The 19149-nt window shown below is 54.9% G+C and overlaps 1 protein-coding gene across 7 annotated transcripts in view; it reads left to right on the top strand.

The window, feature by feature from the left end:
* Nucleotides 1-19149, top strand: part of LRRC20 (leucine rich repeat containing 20) — a 117808-nt gene that overhangs the window by 74056 nt on the left and 24603 nt on the right. For all 7 annotated transcript variants that reach the window (XR_007145271.1, XM_047824852.1, XM_047824853.1 and 4 more), the window contains one exon: nt 12492-12659. Coding sequence is in view for 6 of the 7 variants with exons in the window: in XM_047824852.1 (XP_047680808.1) it covers nt 12492-12659 (168 nt within the window). In the remaining variant the exon portion in view is untranslated. The remainder of the gene's footprint in view (nt 1-12491; nt 12660-19149) is intronic.

The raw sequence follows: 19149 nt of genomic DNA, 5'->3' as shown, positions 1-19149 counted from the left end.
GTACGTTTCTCTAGTTGGTATAAAACTCCAAGGCTTCATTTGAGGTTCCCGCTATTTGTTTTGAACGGGCAACGGATGTACACAGTATGGTATTCCAAGGCTCAGAGAGGGAAATAGCGAAACAGAAGTCTGCCTGTTCCTCCCCATCCCCAGATATCCATTTCCTGTACCCAGAGGCACCTGCTCTTACCAGTTCTAGAGAGGTTCTGTGCCAGTGTGAACACGCCAGTGTGAACACACGCGTACTTAATGTCGGTAGCACTTACAGGATGAGGTCAGTAGTGTTACCAGCTCTTTGTTTCAGATGAGGAACCCTGAGGCAAGAAAGGGTTTAATTAAATAACTTGCCCGAGGCCACGCCACGAGGACAAAGGGTCAGATCTGCGGGTCCACATCCAGAGCTCCTCTGTGAAGCTCCTTTGTAGGGTGTGTGAGCTGTTTTGCGATTTGTGTTTATCTCCTAGCAACGTATGTTAGAAAGTGGTTCATGTCAGTACAATGAGAGTCCCCTTATTCTTTTCACGAGGCAGATGGTTAGCACTTCGTTTTAGTTATTTCCAGACCTGGTTAGAAGAGTCTTCTCATCCCTTCCTTCCTTCCATCCACGTAGATGTGGCTTTTGGAAACTTGGCTCTTGTCTCTTCGCCCCTCTGCCCACTGTGGACAGCAGCTGTCTGTGCTGAGCATGGACCAATTGAAGGTCACCTACTGCCTCACTCCAGGAGCTGACTGTGCTACAGGAGGGCCCTCACAGGCAGCAAGCTACATGATTGCTCACTGACGCAGGGTCACAGCCACGGTGCTGGCTGATCCTCAGTGGGCAGGTATTTTTGGAGCTGGCACCTTCCCTCACTGCCCGGCTACATAATTACTACAGGCCAGCCTCATCTGTCCTTTAGTGGAACCAGCAGGCTTCCTCTGTCTGCTGGGGTCAGTCCTAGGCCTCTGAGTCACACTTGGCAACTGTCCAAGATACGGATGATACGGAAGTAATAAGAAGAACTTGGGGAAGGAGAGGTCCATTAAACAGACACCGGAAACCACAATTTACTAAGGATAACAAACAAGGGAATGTCACGATGGGCTGTTCTCAGGCTGTGGACAGTCTTGGGAGCCGGATGGAATAAGGTCTTCTCCCAGGGCCCCTGTCCATTCTGGGAGCCCAGGTTGTTTGACTCTGAACCCTGATGTAAGACAGCAGAAAGAAGCATGTGGAGTCCCATTAACGCAGCCCCCTGGGACCAGAGGACCTCCGCCCTCTCTGTCCAAGAGAGAGGCTGGCGGGGCCTGGGCATTGTTGTGACACCACCACGAAAAAGAGTATATCGTGGCCCCAGGGCTGAGAAGCAAAGCCAGCTTGGCTGCAGGTATGATTTCTTTTTGAAGCTTAGCCTACCAGCCGATCAGGTGGCTGGGGCTCTCGTCCACACTTCTGTTCTCCCTTTGAAGTGGAGATGGCAGAGAAAACCTCAAGTGCCAAGGGTAGGGTGACATAAAGTCCCGGGAGTTCAACAGGACTGGGACTTTAGGTGTGGTGGATTCGATCCCAAGAAACCTGTTTTCTTAGTCCTCCCATGGTGACGGGGGCCTGGAAGCTGTTCCACGGTTTGGTCCCCACTCAAAAGCTACCGAGTCTATTATGAACAGCATTGCACTCATAAATTTGACATAAATTCTCTAGGCCCAGATGATTTCACTGGAGAATTCTATCCAACTTTTAAACAAGAATTAACATCAGTTTTACATAGTCTCTGCCAGAAAATAGAAGAGAGGGGCATGCTCTCCAACCCATGCTACGAAGCCAGCAGTGCCTTGATGCCAAATTTAGATAAAGACGGTACGATAAGAAAACTATAGGCCAACGTCTCTCATGAGCTAAGACACAAAAATTTTTAGCAAACAATTAGTGTTTGCTAAATACAGCAAAATACAACAAATACAGCAGTATACAAAAGAATTGTATGCCGTGACCAAGTGGGGTTTACTCACTTTTCCAGAGGTGCAAGTTTGGCTCAACATTTGAAAACCCAGTCAGTGTTCACCGTCCTATCAAAAGCTAACAAAGAAGAATCCTGTGGTTCTCTCTGTTGACAAAAAGGAAGCACTTGACCAACTAGGCAAACAAGAGAAGTACCTCAAGGTGGTAAAGAACATCTGTAAACATCCTATAGCTGACCTCAGGCTTACCGATGAAGCGTTTGTTTTCCCTGTAAATTTGAGAACGAGGCAAGGATGTCTGCCCTCATCCTGAAAGTTTCAACTACTGCAGCAAGACGGGAAAAAGAAATAAAAGTATAGATTGGAAGCGAAGAAATAAAACTGCCCGTTTGCAGACGACATGATTGTCGCATAGAAAACGCCGTGAAATCTACAAAAACAAAACCCTCCTAGGACTCATAAACGCGTTCAGCAAGTTCCCAGGGATACAAAGTCCACACAAAACGCGCACACGTTTTCCCAAAATGCTTTCCTTGGCTTCCTGTCTCACGAAGAGTCAACCCACGATCTTCCCGGGGTCTCAGACCCTGCCTAACCTGGTTCCAGCCTCACGTCTACCACTTTTCTCCTCGCAGTCCGAACTCTGGGCACACTGACCCCTTTTCTGTTCCTCAGATGTGTCAAGTTCTTTCCTACCTCGGGGCCTTTGTGCTTGTTATTCCTGATAGCTTTCCCCTGGACTCTTCACACACTAGTTCCTTCTCATTCTTCATTCTGGTCACAAATGCCTTCCTAGCAATCTGAAATAATCTTATTTCCTTATTTGTCTTTGTTCCTTACCCACCGCACCCACCCCCCACCCCGGCCCCACCGTTGGTGTGTAAATTGTTAAGGGAAGGAACTGGTGTTCTCCATGACTTCCCCCACAATCACGCAGGAGCTGCCATATGGGAGGTGCTGAGTGAGAGAGTGAAGGCTGTTTTGGTATCACTGTGTCTCAGTGACTTTCCCGTAAGTCATGTGTCCCAGCTCCATCCACCTTCTTCGTGATTTTCCCTTTCTGTTTCTGCTTTAAAGTTAGCTTTCAATTTTGGTTCCCATAAAGGCTCCAGAATCCAAGAACTAAGCCCCATGGGTATTGTACCTCCCTCACAGAAATTCCATTTATTATTGCATGCTTTTACTTTCCAAAGATTATCCTTTTTTCATGTTCAAGTGCTGGGCTGAGCGCCTAGGGGGTGCTTAATGACTATCACATGTCACACAGCACCTCTGCCATTCACAGCCCCCTCAGGGCATCCTCTCAGCCCTGCTGTAAATGGGCAGGGAAGACCTCCTCATGGGGCTGTCTGGGGGAGAGGGAGGGCCCACGGACACAGGAGGAGGTAGACTAGAACCAGCCCCTCCGGCTTCTGCCCCCTTCCCTCATTCAGCACGACATAAACAGGTTTGCTGAGTACCCTGAGAAACAGATGTTGCAGAGATTCAGGATGCCACCCTGGAAAAAGCTGGGTACGCGAATGGCCCACTTCCTTTGGGGAGTGTGGCTGGGGTTCAAACCCTGGTATTGGGAGTTGGGAGAGGAAAGTCAAATATCTGGGGGGAGAGGTTGGGATTTGACCTTGAGCAAGTCATTTCCTCTCTCTGCAAACTGGGGGTAATAGGTTATGATAAAATGAAACTGCTGCTTGGCTGTAAACCCTTAGAACAAGTACCCGGAACATACTAGCGTCCATAGGCGTTAGCTACCATTATTCATTTTTGTTAGAAGCCCCATACCCAGGGAGCTACACTTCTGGCGTCCAGCAGAAGAGCTCTTCCCTAGAATCCCTCCCCCACGAGCCGAGCGCTTTAGCACGTGCCGAATGCAGCAGGTTTCCGGGAGTGGGCCGACACTGCCACACCAGAGCACCTCTGGGTCCCCTTTGAAGCTCCGTAATGGAGAGTCTCCCCTTCCCTGCCAAGGTTCAGTGCAGCCTCGTTGATGACCTTGCTGCAGTTAAGGACCTGAATGCCAAGGGCATGAGCCCTGCCCACCCAGCTGCTACTCCCTCTGCAACTTTTGCTCTTCAGAAAAGCTTCTGAACTGTGAGAGAGGCCGCCTTTCAGACAGATCCAGCCCCTCCTCCTCGCAGCTGAGTCTTTTCTCGGAGCCTGTTGCTGAAGAGACAGACTTCAGAGAGCAGCCTTCCCTGGGGAACATGAAGCCGGGACTAGGGGGTGATTTTGTATCCACAAGTCTGCATCTTTAGAGCAGCGATCTCCAGAGGATGCACCAAGCAATGACTTGGAAAGCTGCCTAAGTTCTCTTGAAGGAAAAAGGCAGGTCTCAAAAGAGTACATACATAGTCTATGATTGCATTTTTGTTTTTTGATGTTTTATTTATTTTTGAGAGAGCATGAGCAGGGGAGGGGCAGAGAGAGAGGGAGACAGAATCCGAAGCAGGCGCCAGGCTCTGAGCTTGTCGGCACAGAGCCTGATGCAGGGATTGAACTCGTGAAATGATGACCTGAGCTATAGACAGACGCTTAACCGACTGGGCCACCCAGGCGCCCCTGCCCTTCTGTTTTTTTAAAAAATGCTGGTCCATCCATTAGTCTGCCCATCTGTCCATCCATCTGTTAGTACGTACCCAGAAAAATATGGAAGATTGAATACCAAACGACTCTGGTACTCCCTAGGGGTGGAAACACGTACAATTTTCATTTTTCTGTGTTCCATGTTTTTGTGATGTCTGTATTTCTACGGTGAGCATGCACTGCCTTTGTAAGCAGAAAATACATTTAAAGGTAAACCAGCCGTACCGGTCAGGGTAGGCCAGTCTCGCGTGACGAACAAATAATCCCAAATCTCAGTGGCTGGAACAAGGATTGGAGTTACAGTTGGCACAGCGTCTGGTTTCTGTGAAAGCTATCAGCACCGCCCAGGGCTAGGCTTCCTGCCACCTTCAGTAGCGATTGAGGACTGGGCCGTGACTTTCCTCCAGCGTGTAGCTCCACAGTAGCACATACAAGGTCTGTGCACAGATGCCCCCTGTGTTCCGGGACATTCACAGATAAGGGAACGGGGAGATCCCACGACTGTCCCCTTTCCTCAGGGAATGGCAGGGTGGGGGGCATCCAGACACCAAGGTTGGGGCAAGGCTAGGTGGGGCCGCAGGGCAGCGGAATCTGAGGAAGGCTGAAGACACTTCCGTGTGAAGCTTCAGGACGGAAGAGCAACGCGAGCCACTCTGCTGGGGAGACGTACCAGCATCAGCCCGGGGCTTCTCCACCACCAGGTGGGGGAAGCTTTTCATCGGACTGATGTCATTTTCACCACTGCTCAGTGCGTCCCGCCGGGTCTCTTTCTTGCTATTCAGTAGCTTTTCTCTGCACCTCTTTATCTTGCTCCAGCTGTGAGTCAAGAGCTCTGCCTACCCCCTTCCCTTGCGTGCTGTTAGTGTGAACATCACCCAGAGGCTTTTGTGAGATCACAGCCACTCCTCTTAGGGCTGGGGGAGGAGCAGGACAGGAACCCCCTCTGCCAGAGGTGGAGCCCAGAACTGCTGAACAGAACTTCCAGGTCCAGTAGATGCAAAGACCTGCCCCTAATCAAACCTCTGCTTGCTCCAGTTCCCAGGCACCGTGGGCAGGCCGCCACGCTTCTATAAAATGATTTATGTCCTTTCTCTTTCCTTCACCTTAGGAAAGGACAGAGTTAGTGTTTATTGAACACCCACCACATGCCAAGTGCTATACACATATCCCCTCCTTCAGTGTTCCTGGCAACACAGAGGTTAAGTTTTATCATCTCATTTTTTTCGAGATGAAGCGACTCAGAGAGGTTTGGTGATAGGCCCACCATCACACAGCTAGTAAGTGGGGCAGCTAAAATCTGATACTGGATCTAGCTCCAAAAACATCATGGTTTGGAGCTGCCTCCAAAAGGGTAGGCAGAAGACTTTATAAGCAGTGTTGAATGGAGAGAATGATGGCTCAGATGGGAGAGGCTCAGACCGTGACAGATCCATGAAAGGCTCATTCGTCCAAGCTTTACAAAATGTCAAGTCCCTACATTTTGATGCCCCAGGTATCAGAAGGCCAGGACTGCTTCGTCACCCAGCATGGTTAGTTAAAAAGTACAAGCCCAACAAGGCATTCCTGCCTCCGGAAAGGTTTGCTCAAGAACCACTCTGAACGGAGGGCTCTTCTTCCTAAGCTCTTTGACCCTCGTAACTTTCCGTTTTGCCTCCGTTTGGTTGTTCTGGAAAAGGGCAACACTCACTCCTGTCAAATTACACCTGACTGCTCACATTCATGCACACCGTGCTGCGGGGTTAGCCCTGTGCTAGGTTGGGAGCAGCGGGAAGCATTTGAGGAGTTTTGGCCTAATCAGCCTACGGCAGTTCCTTTGTTTCTTGTCAAGTCTTTCCCGAGTGCCCTCTCTGTGTCAGGCCTCGTGCTGGGCACACAGGATACGAGGATGCACCTCACGGGTCCTGGCCCTCGAGGGGCCTCTGGCCCGGCCTTGGGTCCTGGTTTGGTAACTCACTTGTCTTTTTCCTTGGAGTTCAACTTTAACGCTTGTTCTAACACCTTCCGTGTCCTCTTTGGTGGACCACGCCAACACCGCCCGCCTGCCTGCCTGGGGTTCTTGCACCTCAGCCGGCTCTGCCTGCTTCCCCGTTTGCTGGGTTCCTCTGGCCCCTTCCTTCTCTCCCTGGCCCAGCAGTACCTGGTTACCCACCGCAGAGGAGCATTGCCTCTTCGGCCTGGGCTGTATCGATGAGACACTGGAGCCGGGCCACACACATACCTACTTGCCATCCTCAGCATGATCTCCTCAAACCTGGACGTAAGCAGCAGGTACCCACCAGCCCACAAAGCAAACCTGTCTGAGGTGCAGGAAAGAAAGCCCCTCTGGTCATTCTGGATACCTCCGTTCAAGGATGGTATGGCCCCTAAACTAGCCTCAGTAGTGATGTCCACGTTGCTACCTTGAAAAGGGGTGAACGACGGCTGAGGGCTTCCTAGACTGGCCGTACCCCTCAGTTTTTGTGTTCGGGGCACTGGGCGGAGCCTTCATGCAGCTCACCTTCCCAGACTAGATGGCCCGTCTCTACCATACCCGATTGACTGATGGCAGGGTGTTTTCATGCTGAGCAGCAGAGACAGCCGGCAGGTGAGGCTTCTGCTAGTCAGGGATGCTCCCTCGGGGTCCCTGCAGTGGGAGCAGGCTGTGGGGGTGGGGTGCCAGGTGAGGCCGCTGAGACCCCCAGGGAGCACCCCACCCACGGGCCCTGACTGTGCAGGCTGCACAGGGAGGCAGGCTCCTGCAAGGCTCTCGGAAGCTGTCTGTAGCGGTGGATGCTTCCCACGGTACCCAGCCATCTTGGGGCTGTCGTTAGACTCACGCCCCACAGGGTTTGATAAAAGGCTTTTTTTAAATATCAGTTCTGAACATGTCAAAGACTCAGGATTACAAAGCCAAGAAAGGGAAGATTCTCTTGCCCATCCGCCGCAGCAGTTGTCCTGGTTGCCCCCCCTTCCCCCCGCCGCTGTGGGGTCTGGCCCTGGGGTGTAAAGGGACAGGGCCAGCAGGTGGTGGGTCCCCTGAAGGCTCGTGTGCTGTGCGGCTGTGATGCTGGGACTGTACTTGTCAGCTCCCCACTGGTCAGTGCTCCAGACACCTGCTCCCCAGAGGCCTGGGGACCCCGAGAGGCTGCCTGAAGCAGGAGAGGATGGTCTTGTGTTCACTATAGCTTCAGGCGAAGAGCGTTCTCTTCTCTTCCAAGCCCACGTTTGGGCAGTTAGGAATACGAGCTTAGCAGGCAACTCATTACTGATTGGATTACTGCATTCACCAGGTACCCGGCATGGTGTGCCTAGCTGTCTGCCTACCCGTCTGTCTCACATACTTACATAGCACTTGCTGTGTGCCTAGCACTGTTCAAAGCCTTTTTCGTGCCTTCAGTCACTAAATTCACAGCAGCCCTGTAGCAGAGTCTGGTACTGTCCTCATCCTACAGACGAAGAGACTGAGGCAGAGATAGATAAACAATTTGCCCAAGGTCACATAGTCTGGAAGGGGCAGAGTCCAACTCCGAACCCACAAACACCAGGCCCCAGAGCCTGGCTTTGTCACACCCCCGTGCCGTATGGCCACTTCGCTACGGGAGGGGGCGGGGCTGTACCCCGATCTCACCGGTGTGGCCCAGGCAGTGAGGTCTGCCGGAGGAATGCGGCGGTTCCAGCAAGGCAGGGTCCAGTGCCCGGGTGTGAGGAAGCCTTCCCAGAGTTGGCATTCCCTGCCATGGCAATGAAACAAACCTGGGGACAGTTGAGAACGTCGGCCACCTCCCCGTGCATAACACCGACTGGCACCTGCCAGCGAGCTCGGCAAATGGAGCACTGCCCTCAAAACTGCCCTCTTCGTTGCCAGCAGCGGCCCCGTGGAGGCCAGACCGGCTCCCTGAGTGGCCCACTGCAGGCCCCACCCGCACTTGGACTGTGAGTGGGGGATATGGGGGTGCGCTGGCAGCCAGACTGCCCAGAGTGTGGCAGGCACGTTCTTAGAAAAGGGGGGCTTAGGGAAACACACCCAACAGGAACTGAACAGCCGGGAAAACCGGGCCAGTTCTCGTCTGAGTACAAATGTCCGTTGCAGGCAGGTGGCTTCGGAGACACTTCATGAGGCAGCCACCCCCCCCCTGCCTGGGATGCTCTCCCCACACACCCCTCCGCCGGTGTAAGTGCGCCTGGGGCCCAGATCCCTCATTTGACAACAGCCTCCAGGGAGAAGTGAATAACACTGTTCTTCTGGAAAGTAATAAGTTTTTCTTCCCATTTTTATGTAATAACAAAGAACAACTCAGTTTGAGAAAAAACAATGTATAAGCCGAACGGAAGTTTGGCAGAATTGTGAGGCTGATACTCAGATTTGTTTATTTATTCATTCGTGCACTGGTCAGATACTGAGTACTCAGCATGTACCGGGCGCCGCGCTGTGGACACTTCTCTACGGCAGAGCAAAGCCCTGCTGTCGTGCGGCTCCCATTCTTGTGGACAGGTGGCCAGTGTACAAATAGGTCAGCAGAGTTAGGTGATGATGGTTGCTGTGGAGGTAAACACTGCAGGGGGAGAGGACCCTGCTTTAGACAGGGTGACATTTGAGCAAGGACACCCATGAAATGGTGCACAAGCACTGCGAATATACTGGTCAAGAACATTCTGGAAAGAGAAGACTACAAGTGCAAAGCAGCATGCTCGACGTGGCCGGCAGAGGCAAGCCCGGGAAGCACTGGACTGGACGCTTTCCCGCCTCTCTTCCAACACAGCGGCCTTATAACGGTGATCTGAATAGGGACATTTTCTGGTTTAAGGTGTGGCTGTCTAACAGCCTGGCCGCTAGGGGGGTGCTGAGTTTGTGGGAGGCAAGCAGTGGTTCTCTGAAGGTGGGAAAATGAGAGGCAGGCCAGCCAGGCCCCCTGCATTATCTGTTTGCTCCCTGGGTGAGGGGTGGGAAGAGTCATTGTGCATCAGGTATTTTCTGAGCGACCACAGGGTGCCCCTCAGAGGGCTGGATGTAGGGAACAAGATGAACCAGATACAGTTCTTGCCACCCTGAGGCCCAGCGTGGCAGAGCAGGGGCCTGCGGGTGGCATGGGTGCAGAGAGCCCATGGGCCCGGGCTCTGCTCTCACTGCCAAACCTTGGGAGGAGGCGTTGGCACCTGAGGGCGGCTCATCCCCCACAGCTCAGGGCTCCAGCCTGGAGGGTCAGAGGGAGGAGCGTGGAGCATGGAGGGAGGAGCAGGGCCAGCCCGGTGGGGCCCAGTGCAAAATGAAAATACAGGATCCTCGTTCAGAAAGCAGTGCCATTAAAGGAACCATTAAAGGAACATAAGCTTTTTCTTTTTTCCGAGGTCTCTCTCAGGGTGTCGTGGTACTTGTTATTTGCTATTTAATGTCCTTCTAATTAAAGAGCAGTCAAAAACTCTAAATTATTAGCGTGGATTTTAACCATCTTTTTATTTATGTTCATTTATTTTTGAGAGAGAGAGAGACCGAGACAGAGCACGAGCTGGGCAGGGCCAGAGAGAGACGGAGACACAGAATCCGAAGCAGGCTGCAGGCTCTGAGCTGTCAGCGCAGAGCCCGACGCAGGGCTTGAACTCCCCAGCCGTGAGATCATGACCTGAGCCAAAGTCGGTCGCTTAACCGACTGAGCCACGCAGGCGCCCCTTACCATTCATCTTTATGCAGTACAAGGCGAGTTTTAGATGTGCGTATCAGAGCATTTAACTTGTATGTAGTAAGATTACACAATTCATATTTTGTGACTCGTTTCTAGAGGGGGCCTTTTGTGGGCCAGGAGGACGCATTCAAGCCAGACTCAGGAAGGTTGTCAGGAGGAAGGCAGGAAGTGCAGCCTCTCGTCAGCGTCTAGGGTGTCCCTGCCCCCATGATGCAGGGCACGTGCACATGAACCTTCAGGCCTGACAGCCCCCACAGCACGCTGGACCTCCACGCTTTGTCCTGGCCAGGGACAGGATGCTGGGAGCTGCAGCCAGGCAGCTCAAGGATCTTTTTTTTTTTTTTAATTTTTTTTTTTTCCCAACGTTTATTTATTTTTGGGACAGAGAGAGACAGAGCATGAACAGGGGAGGGGCAGAGAGAGAGGGAGACACAGAATCGGAAACAGGCTCCAGGCTCTGAGCCATCATCAGCCCAGAGCCCGACGCGGGGCTCGAACTCCCGGACCGCGAGATCGTGACCTGGCTGAAGTCGGACGCTTAACCGACTGCGCCACCCAGGCGCCCCTCAAGGATCTTTAAACCTCAGCCTCAGGATGTGTTCGAACCTGGGTCAGGGTGGGTGAGAGGCTCCCTCCTGCCTAAACTCATCCTCCAGCCGCCACCCACTGGACAGACTTCGGTGATGCCAGCCAGGGGGCAGGGAGTGTGGGGGACAGCTGGCACCGTGCTCCAGCCGAGATGCCGTGGGCACACGTGCCCGGCTGATGTTCCTTGTGCCCAGACCCCTGCCGGGGACAGAGAGCTCACACAGTTGCAGAGCAGGGGTGAAGAGGGGATGACCAGCCTGCCTTGGGGCATCGGAGGCAGGAGAGCAGGCTGCTGAGAGGACCAGGCATGACCTGACACCCCATGACTCTGGCTCTTTGTAAGACACAGATTCCAGGATAAATTTATTAGGACTTTGAAGGTAGTTCGATCTCCAGTGTGGGACCCTCCTGAACCTAGGACCCCATGTGATTGCACTGGTCACAGACCCACGAAGCTGGCCCTGGGAAGAAGAGCTGAGGTCATTCCTCAGGTCACTTGGCATTTCTGGGCATCGGTTTCCTCTAGGTGAGACAAGATGACAGGGTTCACCTGAGTCATGTAGCAGAGGAGGGGCTCACTCAAGGTCACGTGTGGACAGGGGCTGGGAAAGCCCCGGAAACCAAGGCCTCCGCTGGCCCAGCCTCTTTATCTTGGGCTCACGGCAGTTCTGCTTCTCTGTCTCCCCCACACTCCAGCCGCCAGCCGGCTTCCGCTGCTCCCTTAGGTCCTTCCCTAATGTTAATTGAGCACCTACACGTGCCAGCCATGTGCTGGCGTATGCCTGGTCTTCACACAGCGCTGTGCTGTGATGGTAATAGCAGGGCATGTGAATGCGAACTTTGTCCTGGCCACCATGCCAGGTACTTGACCCATGCTCCCGGATTCAACCCTCCAACAACCCTGTGAGGCACTTACTATTATTAGTCCCTTCCTGCACATGAGCAAACTGAGACCTAATGTGGTTAGATAACTGAGTGAACAACTCTCAGGCAAGGTTTGAACCAGGCAGTGGGGACCTCCGATCCCCCCCACTCTTAAGCCCTGCGTTATGCTACCTCCCCGTTGACGCTTGGTTTCTGCCCCTCATGCCTGTCCTTGCCCAGGGCCCCCCAGGACCTCCCAAGGCTTCTCTCTGTAGAACACATTTCAGCTTCGGCTTCTACCATGGCCAGCCCTGGCCAGATCCCCAAGGGAGGGACTCCCATAGGCCCAGCTCGCCTTCTTCCCGGGTTCCTGCATGGGTCACTGGCTGGCTCTCGGAGCAGCCGCTGTCGGGTGGGAACCCACGCTCATCTGGCCAGTTGGGGCTGAATAGGGCAGTGGGGTCACGTGACATAGAAAGACCTTGGCTGCCCCTGGCTGCTCGTTGAGCAGGGAGGGTGGTAGAAAGTGGTGTCCCTCAGCTGGGCTGTGGGTGTGGGGAGTCCGGGGACCTGTCCTCTCGACGCCCAGAGTTGAGGCCTTGTCTGAGGAAGCGAGGAGACAGCCCGTCCTGACGCTTTGTCTAAGCCACGCTTTGGTTGGGAGAGCCTTCCATTCTAGAGCCCAAAGCGGGGAGCCCAGCCGGCATGGTGGGGTGGGCCCTCCTCCTGTGCACACATGGGGAAGCCCCTTGAGGGGTCTGCCTCCATGGCTGGGGTTGCCTCTCTTCCTTCCTGGCCCAGGTGCCGCTGTCCCTGTCATCTGCCCCCATTCACCCGTCCTTCTCTTCCTTCCTCACATGGCAGAGCTCCACCTGGAAGGGAACTTCCTGCACCGGCTCCCCAACGAGGTCAGTACCCTGCAGCACCTCAAGGCCATCGACCTCTCCCGGAACCAGTTCCGTGACTTCCCCGAGCAGCTCACTACCCTGCCAGCTCTAGAGACCATCAACCTGGAGGAGAACAACATCGTGGGTGAGCGGCCCCGGCCGTGGGGGCCCCGCGCCTCCCGCTGTCTGCAGTTCCTCCCTCTGCCCTCCCTTTCCTCAGGGGCTCGCGGGGTCACGGGGCACAGACATGGGGCTCCGGGGTCAGACTTGCACAGACATAAAGGCCAGGGTGAGCCTTCCAGTCTGAGACACCTGAGCCCGGGGCACTGAGCCCGGGAAGGGAACCATTTTGAGGCCCTGCCACCTGCTGGGGCCGGGTTGCACACCTGGCAGGTAGAAGGCCTGGGCTTCCTCACAGCCTGCCCTGAACCAGCCGGCCACCCCGGTCTCCGAGCTCTCTCTCGCATCTCCGTCTGCTGGTCTGGGCTGCCTCCCAGGCCCTCCGGCTTGAACCTTATATACATCTCCTTCCACCTGAGTTCCCCATCTCCCTCCCTGGACTCCACAGTGAGCTCTTCACTGGTAGTGAGCAGGGGCCGCCAGGCAAATGTGTTCAGAGCAGGGCCTCTGTGCCTAACGTTGCACGCTTACACTCCCCCCAGGGAACCCGAGGGTCTCCGCCCTGGGTTCAGAGTGCCTTCTGCACCCGGCAGGCCCAGCGGGTGGTCCTTTCCTCCTTGTGGGCAGCTCCCCCGGGCATCCTCTCCAGCTGCTCACCAGGGCCCCTCTGCCCTCCTCCTCGGCTCCCTCGTCTGGCTGCCTTGGCTCCCTCAGAAGCCCCTCTTCAGCCCCGTTTCTCGGGCCCTCTCACGTCACGTCTGATGTTGACAGTGTCAGTAATAACCCCCTCTGGTTCTGCTTTTACTTTTGTAATTGCTTTCACAGCCATTATGCCATTTGACTAAAAGCAAGAGCTTTCTAGTGGTTTGGAGCTGGATGGAGAGCGCCTGCCTCCCGCACGTGCTGAGTATCCCCTCTGTCGGGGATGCTGCCTGCAGGACCCTGGCCGGGGCGGGGGGTCAGGACCAGGTAACCTCTGAGGTTTGGAATCCGTTCTTTTACAGATGAGTAAACTGAGGCTCAGAGAAGTCGTGAGAGCCCATCAGGTTGCATAGTGAGACTCCAGAAGTGCCAGGCCGAGTATACAAGACTTGGCTCCGTGTCTAGGATGGGGTTCCTTGTCTGGTCCCTGGGAAAGCCCTGGCGATGCGCTCTGGTTTGGACTTTTCCCTCCCAAGACCAGGATCCCTGAGTGCCTTTGGCCCCGAGGTGGCTCCCCAGTCCCTTAAGCCCTTGTGCTGTCTTTAGGTGGAAGGTACGTGCCCAGAAGTGCTCTCCCTCCTGCGCTGGCGTGACTGACTGTGGTCTCGCCCTAAGCCCTTCCTTCTCAGCAGGCTCTCCTCACTGGGCCTTTCCTCCCCTGCCTCCTGTTCTTCGAGGCCATTCCTAATGCCTCTGTTTCCTTCTGCCACTTACTGAATGGAGCGGTTACCAAAGAGGGGCTCCTATGAGCTGATGCGGAGACCAGAACTGCAGGCAGGCAGGCCAGGACAGGTCCTGGCCATTGGCTTCCCCCCTTCCTGTCCGCAGCCTTGGAAGACTCCCATCACCTCTCTGTGCCTCAGCTTCTTCCCAGCTTTTAAACGGAGGTTCTCCCTCCACCCCCACTCCAGAAGGTAGCTTTGCCCTCATCAGGGGAGCAGGGTGTGGGGGCCTCTGTCTGGCTGTAGTGGCCTCTGTCTGGCTGTAGTACGAAGTGAGCAGTCCAGGGTGGTACAGATCCCCCACTCCTTCCCCTCCCACAGGCCACCCAGATCCCTCAGCAGCGACTGTTCCCGAAACAAAGATCGGCTGTTTTGACTCATTCTCCTGTATAGATATCTCTTCCTGTTTGTAAGGTGACAGTAATAACTACATGTGGGAGCTCCTTACAGTTTTCCAAGAATGCTCATGCACAGGCTCAAGGCCTATTTGATAGATGTAGAAACGCAGGTCTAAGAGATTTCCCCTAGCCTTCATGGCCAGGGGTATGTGGTATATCTGGCCAAGGGAAAGAGACATCAACCCCTGGGCTGTTTCCCAGCCAGTTCCACCTGTACAGAGCATCCTGCTGCCCAGCCTGGGTCTAGGCCCGGGGAATATGGACATGCTGGGGACTGCCCCTGTTCGGCAGAGGCCCCTGCTTTCCCCCAAGTGTGCAACAGCTCCCAGAGGTGCTCGACTGGGCCATGGCCTGCTCCACTGCGGGAGGCCTCGGGGGTTCTCCCACATGCCCCCCAGATGGAGAGAAGGGGCACATGGAGGCAACTGCTGTTCCCTTGCTGGAGTCTCCTCGCTTCCTTTTTCTCTCTCTGATCTATCCTAGTTACTTAGATTGCTTCTAACTCCCCAAAACAGCGGGAGGGCCAGGCCACAGTCTTCAGAGCCCGGCGGGATGGAGGAGGGCTTTAATCAGTGAGGAAGGTGAGGGCTACACTGTCCTTCATTACGGAAATAGCTTTGTACTTTTTGCCAGCTGTAGCTCGTCTGCAGGATCTCATTGGGATAATTGTAGTAGGAGCTTAGGATGCCTTAAGAGTGACATATTTTTCCCCTTCGGGGCCCACAGAGGGTGTTAGAAACTGTTTTTCCCTGAGAAATAAATTTGAGATGCGTGAGTTGCCTTTAGGCTTTAGTTCGGCAAGCAGAGAGCAGGCAGCTCTGAAGCAAGCCCCCAGTGCAGCACAAGGAGACTCGGTGTGAAGGGGCTGCCCCTGAGGATACCTCCAGCCTGGCCCTTGGAAGACCTGGAGGCTTGCGGCACCCTGGGAGGGGTTGAGGTCGACTCCTTTCATCTCCTGCTTTCTGGATAACGCCGCTGCCCGATATTCCTCCACTCTGGGCCAGAACCGGGGGGAGAGGAGAGAGGGCTGCAGTTCGCAGAGGGGGAAGGGATGGGCTAGGAAGGACAGGGACACTCGTGTCTGCTTTCTGATGCCAGCTGCCAGCAGGTCACGGTGCCGCTCCTTGGTGCCCAGCCGGAGCTGAGTGCGCTCGGGTCGTGTATCTGGGTAGCATTGGTGGCCCCGTTGCCGCCCCCTGTACTGAGAGTCATCTGGTCTGTGTGTATGATGTCTCCATACCCTCCTCTCGGAGCTGCCCTGCTCCCCATCCCCACCCAGCATCGAGCAACGTGTCTGCCATTCAGCAGGTGCTCGGGTGGTGGAGAGCACTGAACTAGGCAGGAATTCCTAAGCCCCAAAGGCCCTCTGGAATTCCCGAGGCACGGCAGGGCAGATTGTTTCGAGTTGCCGGCTGTGACCCACTAACGAGCCCCGAAGCCAGATCAGATCCGAAGGTTGAGGCCAGAGCGTGATGGGGCGCGTCACCTGTAGCACAGTAATGCTGCTTTGTGACTTCTATTTCAGTTTCACGTACACACACAGACACGTGTACTGGGTTGTGATGTAAAAATGTATTTCTCACCGTGGGTCGTGATGAGGAAATGCCGGAAGCCACTCCCTTGAGTTGTCCTGCAGAGATCTGGGCTCTGTCTTCAGCCAGCCTAGCTACTTGTCCCCCGCAGCTCACACCGCCAGCCACACGATACAACCCTCCCTTCGCTCTTCTCCACCCATGTCTCTGTCCATCACGGTCACCACCGTCTGCATCCTCCTGCTCACTAGTGGGGCTGGAGTGAGAACAGGCAGGGAGGCTTGGCTGAGGAGACGAGCTCACCACCCAAGTACGGAGTCAGGTAGATGACGGGTTCAGGGCCACCTGTTTATCCCCACCCATCCCCCCTCACCACCCTAGTGGCCTGCACGCTCAGTCTGAAAGTCCCTCCTCATGTCTTATCATTTTCTCTGCCTGGCCACCCCCCACCCCGAGGCTGCAGGTCTGGGCCAGGTTCAGGTGAACGTGAGGTCATGCAGATCAAGGGGCCTCGACCCGCCCCGCTGGCCGCCAGGCACACACACAGCAGCAGATGCCCCCGTCCAAGGGGTGGCTGCCTGGGTCCCGGAGACAAGCCTACCAGGACATAGTTGTTTTCTCTAGGTGCTCCCGAGAGGAAGAAGAGGATTTGTAGCTCAGAGTGTTTATTCAGACAGCAGCGAGTTAACAGGTTTCTGGGATACGGGATGGCCCCTCTATTTTCCAAACCAGAAAGTGGCGGATGGGTACTTCTAAGTTTTTATAGACAAGACTCCCTGGGGGAAAGTGGTCTCTGGAGAAGAAATAAAAGCTGCCAAGATGAATGAGGTGCAGGCCCTGACCTCAGGCCGCTTACAGGCCGTGAGGGAGGTGTGAGTGCAGGCAGGTGGTAAACCACCACACCAGAGAGAAGTCACGGTCAGGATGCCGGGTGTGCCAGGGGGAGGATCCGGGCAGAGGGTGGCCTGCCACGTGTCCTTGGAAGGTGGGGCTCCCAGGAGAGGCCGGGGAGGGTTTCAGAGGAGGTGGAGACGCTTAGTCACCGTGGGCGGTGACATGAGGATGGGCCGGATCACTCCTCCTGTGAAACCCCGGGAACCAGCTCCCTCACCCTGGCAGCTGCCACCCATGACTCGAAGGGGGAGGCAGGAACCACAAAAAGGCCACAGGAGAACCTGCTCCCGCACGGCAGTTGGTCGTACTCCTGGAACATGTGGGGGTGCGGACAAAATCAAGTAGTTAGGAGACTTCAATTTACTAAGCAGGGGGCTTTTTCAGTTAAGCTGGAATCAATTTTCCATAACCCTCAGTTCACTGGGGTTTTTCCCAGCGTTCCAGAGAGAGCCGGAGATCAGAGGAAGACAAGCTCCTGCTAAGAATTTAACAGGGCAGTAGCACTATGGAGGCAAAAGCCAAGTGTCTGTATCATGCAGAGCAGCTTTGGGCCTCATCTGCTTCATCCTCCCCTCAGGCTGTTTCACTTCTTACCATCGAAGCCAGTAGTTCTCAGAGTGGGGTCTCTGGGCAGCACCCGAGAACCTGTTAGAAATGCACAGCCTCCAGCCCCAGACCCCCTCAATCAGAAATGGGGAGAGGAGGGGGTAATTTGTGTTCACCGGCCCCCACCCACAGGCGATAGGGATGTGTGCTGAAGTTCAAGAACCCCTGCTCAAGGCTCCGGCTTCGCAAAATGTCATCTACTGACCCGCAGCGGGGGCATCACCTGGGAGCTCGTTAGAAGCGCAGACCCTCGGGCTCCACCTCGCTCCTCCGGGGTCAGAATCTGCACCTGAGCAAGGTCCCCAAGTGGTTTCTGTGCACAACGCAGGCTGGTCCAGGGCCGTTCCCGAAAGCCCCAGGTGCCATCTCAGGGCCGCTGTCTGTGCTGTTGGGCCCCCCAGTCCCCCCAGGCACTCCAAGGCTTGGCTCTCCAAGCCTCACAGAATCCCACAGGGCGCACGCCACAGACCCCACATCCGAACCCCCCTGGAGTGTTGGCGAAAGAGGAAGGCTGCCGGGTCCGCTGTCAGACCTACTGAATCACAGTTTCTGTGGACGGGCCAGGGGTCTCCATTTCTAACAAGTGACCTAGGCCGGGGCAGCAGCGTGTTCACTGAGAATCTGTGCCCCTGCCCCCCACCTCTGGACTTCAGTCTCTTGTTGTAGTTTATCCGGGCCATGCGCCAGCCCTCAGACGTAAGGTTTCCACAAGTACAGGACGCTCGTCCTGCAGTACAAGGATGGGAGTGGGGGCGCCGTGGGGATTTGGAGGGAGCACGCCTGGCCTAAGGGGTCACCAGCACCCCTGCTGTGGCCCTGTGTGTCACAGGGGTCCTGGGCCCTGTATCATAGCATCCTCCCCCTTCTCTGACAGGCAGGGCAGACAGATCCTTCCAGAGAGCCACAGCTGCACTCTGGCCTTCATCAAGAGAAGTCCTCCAGAACGCAGCCTCTGCTGTCCTCCTAGGCTGGGGGCACAGATGCCCGCCAAGACCTCAGGATCGCCCTCCCTTGATGTTCACACAGCTGTTCCAGCCTCACCCTGTTGCACAGAATAAACTGGTCAATGTCACAGGGGCAGAGGGAACACAACTTTGTTTCACTTGGGGGGCTCTAGCAGGCTGCCCAGCTGTGAGAGGTTCTGCAGGCTCCGGTTGCTGTGTGGGGGTGGGGTGGAAGCGCTGAGGGAGTGGTGGGCGTGGAGGTGGGCATAGGAGGACTTCCTGGAGGAGGGGACCCAGTGGGACTGGTCCTTCTCTACCGCACAGCCCCCTGTCCCTCTAGTGGGAAGAGAGGGAAGTCTCACTAGTTCTTCCCCTAGAACCCAGAAAAAAAAAATTTTTTTTTAAGTGTATTTATTTATTTTGGGAGAGAGAGAATGAGCAGGGGAGGGACAGAGAGAGGGAGACAAAATCCCAAGCAGGCTCCGTGCTATCAGCACAGAGCCTGACACTTGACCTGAACTAAAACCCAGAGTCTGACACTCAATCGACTGAGCCACCCAGGTGCCCCCAGAAAATGTTTTTATCTTTTTTATTTTTTAACGTTTATTTAGTTTTGAGAGAGAAAAAGAGAGAGCACGAGCCAGGGAGGGATAGAGAGAGGGGGAGACACAGAAACTGAAGCAGGCTCCAGGCTCTGAGCTGTCAACACAGAACCCA

This window comes from Prionailurus viverrinus, chromosome D2 (assembly GCF_022837055.1).
Source record: "Prionailurus viverrinus isolate Anna chromosome D2, UM_Priviv_1.0, whole genome shotgun sequence".
Classification (NCBI taxonomy): Eukaryota; Metazoa; Chordata; class Mammalia; order Carnivora; family Felidae; genus Prionailurus; species Prionailurus viverrinus.
This window is presented reverse-complemented; position numbering and strand designations above follow the sequence as displayed.